We start from the raw sequence: 9,975 nt of genomic DNA, 5'->3' as shown, positions 1-9,975 counted from the left end.
CCCTTCCAGGAACCTTGGAACCTCCCACCCAAGCACCCCACATACATACACACACCCACCCCCACACCTGCCACCCCAGCATTCCCAGGAACCTGCACCCCAGCACCACACACACATACACACACACACACTCCCTCCCTGCCACCCCAGCCCTCCCAGGAACCTGCACCCCAGTACACCACACACACACACACACACACACACACCCCACACCTGCCACCCCAACCCTCCCAGGAACCTGCACCCCAGTACACCACACACACACACACACACACACACACACCCCCCACACCTGCCACCCCAACCCTCCCAGGAACCCGCACCCCAGCACCACACACACATACACACACACACACTCCCTCCCTGCCACCCCAGCCCTCCCAGGAACCTGCACCCCAGCACACCACACACACACACACACACACACACACACACACATCCCCCACACCTGCCACCCCAGCCCTCCCAGGAACCTGCACCCCATCACCACACACACACACACACTCCCTCCCTGCCACCCCAACACACCACACACACACACACACACCCCATCCCTGCCACGCCAGCCCTCCCAGGAACCTCTCCACAGCCTGCCCCCACCCTCCCTACCCCCCATACCTGCCATTCTCTGCATTCCTCGTGGGTGGAGAGCTCAAACAGCGTGACGGCATTATAGAGCTGCCAGAACTAGAGAGAGGAAGGCAGGCACTGCTCACCCACCAGGCTCCCAGGTCAGGCCAGCCCCCCGACAACTGTGGGTATCAACCACCCCCAACACTGACAGACACCCCCCAAAATGAAATGCAGGCACCCAAGGCCAGGGCAGTTGCTGGGCCGGTTCTGGCTCCTGCCTCAGCACTGCTGGGCTGAGAGGACGCTGTGGGGCCCGGAATGGGGATGGCTGGAGAAGGAGGGTCAGGCCTGAAGACCTTCTTTTCCCAGGGGCCAGCCCAGACAGGAGACGCCCACAAAGTCCATGGAGACTCACATGGCCACAGAAGAGGAAGGGCAGGAGGAAGGTCAGGCCCCGCCACATCCAGGACTGGAACCCTTCTGTGGAGAGAAGGGAAGAAAAAGGACCCACTGAGGGGCTCCACTGCCCCCACAGCCCCACCAGGCACCCACCCCCAGCCATGCCAGTCACCCTAAGATGAACCAGACACAGTCACACATAGGGGGGACAGCTCTTGCCTGTTATAGCTGGTTGGGCATTCACTGTGACAGTAGCAGCCCCATCACCCGGCCTGACTGCTCTCACTCCTTAAGCCACCAAGAGCCAGGTGGACCTGACAACACTCACAGACTCCAGGCGCTACGCGGCTACTAATTCCTTTCATCTGCAAGGTTTTGCATTTTATAATGATAGTGCACCTGCTTCATTTCCACTGAGTCTTGACACAGGAGGACCTACTTAGCAGAGTAATTTGATGGCAATGACTATCTCAAAAGATAGCGGGCCGGGCGGGTAGCTCCCGCCTGGAATCCCAGCACTTTGGGAGGCTGAGGTGGGGAGATCACTTGATTCCAGGAGTTCGAGACCAGACTGGCCAACATGGTGAAACCCCATCTCTACTAAAAATACAAAAATTAGCCGGGCGTGGTGGCCAGTGCCTTGTAATCTCAGCTACTCGGGAGGCTGAGGCAGGAGAAATCATTTGAACCCAGGAGGCAGAGGTTGCAGTGAGCTGAGATCATGCTACTGCACAGCAGCCTGGGCAACAGACTCTGTCTCAAAAAAAAAAAAAAAAAAAAAGCAGAGTTGTATTAAACAGTTTGCCCTGAAATTCTTGATGAGGGGGCCTCCTCACTTTTCTGACCGCCACCCCTATGGCTTAAGAATGAACATGTATAGTACATGCGTTTCTATACTTACACGTACTGGTATGTAGACACGTTAAACACAATATGTACAACCAGCACAAGACTAATTGTGTGTATATTCTAAAACACACACACAAAATAGACACTTCCAGAGGCTGAGACAGAGGCCTGGCCTCAGGGCCTGGCACGCGGCTGGCCTGGAACTTGGCAGCTGAAACAGGATCCAGGATGAATTCTGGAAGGCGCCTCAGATAAAGGCAGTGGCCTGGCTCCGCTGCATGGGAGGTGCCTGCAGGGTCCAGCGCCTGCCCCCGCTCCAACCCAGGCCCAGCTACTCACCCACCGTGAGATCCAGGTGGTTCCTCTCCCCCAGGGCCCGAAGCCGGTAGAGGCAGCCCCTCTGGTAATAATATTGCAGGAACTGGACGCAGCCTGCAGGGGGAGCACAGTGCCCAGGCTCAGGGCCTGGTGTCCCTGGAAGACAGGGCAATACCTCTTCTCTGCCCCAAGTGTAGGCTGGTGGGTCTTTACTGGGCAGAGGGCAGATAGAGTGCCCTGGTTACAACTCTCTCCCATGCCCAACACACCACACACACACAGACACACACTCCCACAGACACAGATACATACACACAGATACACACCCAGACACGCACCTAAACACACACACATACCCATGCAAACCCATGTACCCACACACACCTATACACCCACTTATATGCACCAACAGATGAACACACCCACACACAGATGCAGCCAGACACACCCACACACCCACAGACACACGCACCCACACACAGACACATACACACACACACACCCCCTTTGGTCTGAACCTGCTTTATCCTGTATCCAGAACACAAAGCTCAGGTAGCTGAGGACCCATCTGAGCCCCAACTAGATTAGAAACTTCTGGAATTTTCCATGCAGTAGACACTCTATAATAGATGCTTGCTGGAGTGCAAGCTACTCAAGCGCTGTGTTGGGAGCTGTGTGCTACGCTAAGACACAAGAGATCGTCCATCCAACGGGATACTTCGTTGTCGCTAAATTTAACAGGAATGAATGGGTTGGTGAAAAGTAGAACTCTCTCCCTGTCCCCAGCCATCCAAGCTCCCCACCCCAGAGGCAGCCCTTGGATACAAATCCAGAGCGATTCTCCGATGAGAAAAATAATGTAGATTTCCATTTGGAGGACTTAGCTAGGACTGGGAAAGGCTGGTGCCGCAATGCTACTCCGTTCTCAAAAATCACAGTTGGCAGGTTCCAGCCTGGGGAAGTGCTGGGGGCTGGGAGGTGGCTGGACCTGGGGCAGGGACAGCTCTCTCTCTCTGGATTTCTGGGACCCTCTCCCCAAGTCTGGTCTCTCTGCCACACAGGCAAGCACTGATGTGAACTGGGGGCCTCCCTTGGTCAAAGTCTCAGAAAACTGTGTTCCCTCCCCCAAATCCAGGCGAGTCACTCACTCTGAAAAATGGAAAATGCTAAAAACTGGTTTCGAAACTTCTGATAAATGAGTCCATTAGGCCTGGAGAGAAGGTAGGAAAAAACAAAGGTGTGGCCACTGTCAAGTCAGACATTCCTCCCCGCCCGACTCCATTCCCACCAGGAGAGGGGAAAGGTGGATACCAAGTCAAATGGAGGCCTGACTCCTGCCCTCCTATCCCAGGGGCTGGGCGAGGTCATGCCCATCTTCCCCTTTAGAATCCCAGGAGTCCCATGGCCATTCGGAGGCGCTGACTCTCCGTGACCCAGCTGTCCTCCGTGGTCTCCTCCAGTGCCCAGCCTCACTCGCTCCCTCAAGCCTTGCAGCCCCGGCCACCTCTGCTCTCAGGGGCACCCGAAAACATTCCCTGAAAAACCCCTTCATGGGCTGGGTGGGCCACACAGCCCAGCGTCTGGCCAGCTGCAGGCTCATACTTTCTTTCCCAAATTGGCCGTGGAGGTCCCCCACTGCCATCTGGATCAGTCCCCCGGCCCCATTCCCAGGCCCCAGGCTCTACTCCCAGGAGGCTGGAGGCGCCCAGCGAGGGGCTACTCACCAGGTCAGCATCACCCCGGACAGGAACGTGGAGACGTAGTGGTGAGACACCCACCAGCCTTTAATTCTCGGGAGAGGGGAGAGAACAGAAGGCACTCAGGCAGGGACAGGGACATGGGCGTGTGTTGCCGAGGACCGGTCTAGGCAGCAGGGGCTCTCTGCACTCAGAGATGGCTTCTTGGAGTAAGAAACGGACCCGAGCCACGACTTTGCCCTTCTTGCTGTCCCACAGGGCCGCACCATCCCACACAAACCAGCTTTAGATTAGCCCGGACTCCCACTTGGGCTTCCAGCGATCCTCAGAACACACCCCAGATTAGCCCGGACTCCTACTTGGGCTTCCAGCGATCCTCAGAACACACCCCTGCCCTCACCCGCCTTCAAGCCTCACTCCTGTCCTCCCCACCAGGTCCTCTCCCCAGCACGAGGATGCTTCAGGCACGTGGGCTCTCCTGGAGCCCGCCAAGCCTGCCTGCCACCCCCTCAGGGCTTGCCACAGACTGAATAGTGGCCCCAATTCCTGTGCTGAAGCTGAGCCACCCAGCACCTTAATGTCCGTGATCGTATTTGAAGACAGGACCTTTAAAGAGGGGACTGAGGTAAAACAAGGCCACGCAGGTGGGCCAGAGTCCAGGGTGACTGTGTCTCTTCAAGAAGGAGGAGAGACGCCAGGGCTGTTCGTGCACAGAGAAAAGGCCACATGAGGACACATGGGAAGGCGCCACCTGCAAGCCACAGAGAGTGGTCTCTGGAGAGACCAGCCCTGCCAGCACATCCCTCCTAGGCTTCCAGCCGCCGAACTGCGAGGAGATATGCTCGGTGGTTTAGGACGCCCGGTGGGTGGTATTTCCTACAGCTACACCCAGCAGGCTCGCTCAGGGCCTTCGGACTTGCTGCCCCCTCTGTTCCAGGACCTCAGTCTGCCTGGCTCCCAGTCCAAGTTCAAGCTTCAGACCAGCTGTCACCTCGCAAAGGCCCCCTGACTGCCTTATCTGAACAAGCCCGATGGCCCGTCTCGGATCATACTGCCCCGCGTCAGCTCCATGACACGGACCACCGTCAGCAATTACCTACCTTTCTTCCTGTTATCAGCCCCCTTTCCCACCCATGTGTCACCTCCAGATTGAGCAGGGGTCTTATCACTGTTGTTCACCAATCTTTCTGTGACCTTGGGTTCCAAGCAGCTGCTCAATAAATGTGCTGAATAAGCACACACGTACACACACACACTCTCTTTCTAGACAGGGTCTTGCTCTGTCACCCTGTCTGGAGTGCCACTACAATCAGGGCTCACTGTAGCCCTGACCTCCCAGGACAAGCAATCCTCCATCCTCCCACCTCACCCTCCTAAGTAACTGGGATCACAGGTGTGTGCCACCACACCCAGCTATTTTTTTTTTTTAAGAGACGGGGTCTTGCTATATTGCCCCGACTGGTCTCAAACTCCTGGGCTGAAACAATCCTCTCACCTTGGCCTTCCAAAGTGCTGGGATTATAGTTGTGAACCACTGTGCCTGGCCACACACTCTTATACAGGACTGTAGCTGCGATATTGCCCTATACAGAAGCAGAGGCTGGTGGACGCCACATGCAGCAGCTCACACCATCTCAGAGGCAGCTTCTCCCCAGAAGCCACACACCCAGGCCCATCTCCTGCCATCTCAGGGACAGGAGGCCCTCACACAGCCCTGGACTTCACCTGTCCAGTCCAGAGGCTGTGGGGACCCTGTTTCCAGAACTCAGTGCTCCCCCAGCTGGGGGCTCTTGATCCACAGTCAGTAGAGCCTGGCTGTCACCCCCATCCCCAGTGTCAGGGGCAGCCTAAGAAGAAAGGAGTTGGACCCTCAACCCTGTGCCCTTTAACATCCCAGAGTGTGTCTCAGGCCTTGGCTGGCCTCCCGGGCTCCTCTTGTCCAAACACGTGGCAGCAACTTGCCAAATGCACCCAGGAGCGGCCAGTTCCCTCCTCCCCAGGACTGGGTGGTGGAGGCTGGGGATGCCCGTGGGAACAGCTGTTAACTTTCATCCCTCCAGAACTCTCTTGGGATTGGGCAGGGAAATGGGTCCACTCACTAATGGGGGAACCCTGAGGATCTGCTCAGGGGCAAGTTGGTTCGAAGAGGGAGATACTGGATTAGGCTTTCTTTCTTTCTTTTTGTTTTTGAGACAGAGTCTCACTCTGTCGCCCAGGCTAGAGTGCAGTGGCGCGATCTTGGCTCACTGCATCCTCCGCCTTCTGGGTTCAAGCAATTCTCCTACCTCAGCCTCCCAAGTAGCTGGGACTACAGGCATCTGCCATCACACCTAGCTAGTTTTTGCATTTTTAGTAGAAACGAGGTTTCACCATGTTGGCCAGGCTGGTCTCAAACTCCTGACCTCAGGTGATCCACCTGCCTCAGCCTCCCAAAGTGCTGGGATTACAGGCGTGAGCCATCATGCCTGGCCTCAGGCTTTTTTTTTTTTTTTTTTTTTTGGCTGAACCAAGAGGGCTTTCTTTTTAACTAAAATCATCCTGGAACCTGCTTGACACCTAGGTCAGTACCTACAGATATGTCACAGCTTTTTTTTTTGAGACGAGTTTTGCTGCTGCCCAGGCTGGAGTACAGTGGTGCAATTTCAGCTCACTGCAACCTCTGCCACCCGGGTTCAAGCAACTCCCCTGCCTCGGCCTCCTGAGTAGCTGGGACTACAGGCGCCCACCATCATGCCCAGCTAATTTTTTGTATTTCAGTAGATATGGCATTTCACCATGTTGGCCAGGATGGTCTCGATCTCCTGACCTTGTGATCTGTCCACTTCGGCTTCCTAAAATGCTGGGATTAGAGGCATGAGCCAATGCATCCAGCCCCGTCACAGCTTCTTAAATGGCAAATGACATTCCAAGATGTGGCTCTGCCATGGTCTACTTGGCTGTTTCTCTTGTTTTTTTTCTTTTTGTAGAGACAGGGTCTTGCTAGACCAGACTGGTCTCAAACTCCTGACCTCAAGCAATCCTCCTCTTGCCTCAGCCTCCCAAAGTGCTGGGATTACAGGCATAAGCCACCGTGCCCGGCCTCTGGCTGTTTCTCAACTGTCACTATTGCTCTCAATGCTGTCATGACATCACTGTGGAAGTCTCCTAAATGCAAATGACCCTGTTTCTCCTCAGTGGCTACCGGAGACAGGGTGGCTGGGTCAAAAAGTGTGCCCTGTCTCTTGTCCAATTACCCTCCAAGCACCCATCCCAATTTACATTTCCATCCGCAGCAGAAGAGAGGATCTGGGTCCCAGAACCCACACCATATAAAGTGGATGCCATATTTTAAAACTGCTACCAAACTGGCCGGGCACAGTGGCTCATGCCTGTAATTCTAGCACTCTGGGAGGCTGAGGCGGGAAGACTGCTTGAGCCCCGGAGTTTGAGACCAGCGTGGGCAACATGGCGAAACCTCATCTCTACCAGAAAAAAAAAAAAAAAAAAGTAAAAATTCGGTGGGTGTGGGGCTGCGCACCTACAGTCCCAGCTACTCGGGAGGCTGAGGCAGGAGAACTGCTTGAGCCTGGAAGGCCGAGGTTGCGGTGAGCGGAGGTCGTGTCACCGCACTCCAGCTTGGGCTACAGAGGGAGCCCAACAAACAAATTAATTTAAATAAAAATTGTTGGGAAACTTATCAGGTGAAAACTGGCAAGTCATTGGGGTTTCTATTTGTATTTCCCTTGTAAGTGGGTTGGAACCATCTTAAAACCTTCCAACCAGAACACACACATCGTAAGAACAGAGACTGCATCTTAGCCTTGCTTCTTCCCTTGACAGCCCATACAATAGTTCTGGGCATAAACTGGCTTTTTAAGCATCAGCCTGGGTGCTCCCCAGGAGTTACAGGGAAGGGCAAGGTTTCATGCGGCTCTGGATTCCCACATTCACAGCACCAGGTAAACAGTGGGCACTCAATAAATGTTGACACAAATGACATCTGGGAGGTGTGGCTGTGAAAGCAGTTAATCTGGATGCCACCAGCACAGAGGTGACAGGAGTTGCTGCAGGTGCCACGTGAGGTCATAGGAACAGGGTAAGATGTCCATCTACTTCTTTGTCCCCAGAAAACCCCCACCCCCACCCACGCATCCTAGTCTCGCCTGTCAGAGTCTAAGAAGACCTCTGGCTCCAAATTTCTGACAGCAAAGGCAGTTGCCAGGTCCCCGACTTTCAGCCTCAAGAGCAACCAGGAGGTCTCTGCAACCTCCCAGAGCTCTGCCGAGCCACGTGCCTGCCCTCAGCACTTGGCAAGCACCACACTCCTTTGTCCTGCTCCCGAAGATCCCCAGAGAAATGCCCTCTGCCTGTCTAGGAAGACCCTGAGGCAGACACAGACTCCAGGCAACAAGCTTGACTGAGCAGCAGCTTTTCATTTCACAGCTCGCCGTGCCTAGAGCCCCGCTCTGACAGATGCCACCAATAAACACAGCTCGGTGACATCGGGTGAGGCTAGAAATTGCTGCTTCCCCAGCCCAGCATTCACAAGCCCTGGCATCCATCCGCACACCCCTGGGCTCTGGACTGGTTCTGTGCATGTGTGTACATGGCCGTCTGATTGTGATGTAATTTAGACACCATACAATTCACGCATTCACAGGGTACAACTGTGTGGTTTTCAGTATATTCACAGAATTGTGCAACTGTCACCACAAACTATTTTGAAACCTTTTTATCACCGCAGAAAAACCTACACCCATTTGCAGTGGCTCTCCGGGCCCACTTCACCACAGAAGTTAAAGCTTGCAGGGGCCCTCGGACTTTTTTGATGAGCTCCAGGAGTAGGTGCATCTGCGGCCAGACACAGGGACAGCGTGTCCCTGTATCTGGAAACTGCAAAACGTAGAAAAGTAGAGTTCTCCCTTCAGGACACATTAGCATGGCTGTGAGTGTGCAGAAGATATGTGCACCCGCCACTATGAACCCCAGGCTGTTCTCAGCTCTGTGCCTTGGGCCACCTAGACGGCTGGGGAATGGCTTCTACACCGAGGACCCCTCCTATACCCGTCACCCTTTTATGTTTGTGTCTGTCCAAGGACAGCCCCCTAAAAAGTCAGTCAGAAGCAGGCACCCTAGGCTGGGGCTCCCTAGAAAAGGCAACATGATCACTGAGTCTATTCGTTCTGGCCCAGAACGAACTGTAACAGACATCGGCTGTTTTGCCCAGTTGCCAATCACTGCCCACCCTGGTTCGGCAGCCTCTGCTTTGCCCCTGTGGACAACCACCTCACCCCCACACTCAGTCTGGGTGGCTGGGATAAAGCTCAGGCTTATAACCAAGCACATGACCCCCACCCAACCAAAGAGGGCTCTCTGCATTCCTCTGACAACAGTGACTGGCTCTCGGAGATCAGTAGGTCACCCAAGCCTAGCCAATCAAGTCTGTGTCAAGATTCCAGCTGGGGTAGAGGGAGGTTCTGTCGGCCCAGACGTTGCTATTAATGGGAGGCCTACCTGGGGGCCACTGGGAGCCACCACAGGGGAAAACGGAATAAGGAGCTGGAACTGGGCTGTGAATGATGCCTGAGTCCTCCTGACCTCCTTGAACTTCCCAGTTATATGCACCCATAAGACCCCTTCAGGTTTAGTCCCTGTGGGACAGGTTTCCAGCATTTTCAAGTTTCCAAGAGAAGCTGACTTGCTTATTATGCTGAGCTGAAGAGTGGCATCTCACTTGGCAGGCACCAGACATAAACCAAGGGTGGCCTCATCTCCCGATCAGAAAGTCCCCACCCCCACCTGCTTCCCTGACCACACCTCCTGTCCCAATTCAAATCTCAGGTGCAATGAGAACTGGACAAAAGCACCTCCATCAGACCAAAACAGGACAGCAGGCCCCAGGAAGCCCGTAGGGTTCAGCAACACTGTCTCTAGAACGCAGTTATGGCCCCAGGACCCTTCCTCATCAAGGAACTTGGGTTTGATTCACTTCAACAAAGACCATGGGGTGTTGACTGTGCACCAGCCCTGAGGGGATGCTTCAGGGATGAGAAACTAGAGCCCATCCCAGTCTCACCTCCCACCGCCTACACACGGCTCTCCTGCAGGGGCTTCTGAGCTACTCTGGCAAGGGACCAAGCAGGAGGTGAAGCCTCAAAGG

General features: G+C 54.7%; 1 protein-coding gene across 2 annotated transcripts in view; it reads right to left on the bottom strand.

The window, feature by feature from the left end:
• Positions 1–9,975, bottom strand: part of TMEM120B (transmembrane protein 120B) — a 56,500-nt gene that overhangs the window by 2,181 nt on the left and 44,344 nt on the right. For both annotated transcript variants that reach the window (XM_035257883.3, XM_035257884.3), the window contains 5 exons: positions 3,864–3,929; positions 3,288–3,349; positions 2,161–2,253; positions 989–1,053; positions 619–687 (listed from right to left, as the gene is read on the bottom strand). In XM_035257883.3, the coding sequence (XP_035113774.3) occupies positions 619–687; positions 989–1,053; positions 2,161–2,253; positions 3,288–3,349; positions 3,864–3,929 (355 nt within the window). The remainder of the gene's footprint in view (positions 1–618; positions 688–988; positions 1,054–2,160; positions 2,254–3,287; positions 3,350–3,863; positions 3,930–9,975) is intronic.

The sequence above is a fragment of the Callithrix jacchus genome, chromosome 9 (genome assembly GCF_049354715.1).
Source record: "Callithrix jacchus isolate 240 chromosome 9, calJac240_pri, whole genome shotgun sequence".
NCBI lineage: Eukaryota > Metazoa > Chordata > Mammalia > Primates > Cebidae > Callithrix > Callithrix jacchus.
Note: the sequence above shows the minus strand (reverse complement) of the source record. Positions and strands in the feature narration are given on the sequence as shown.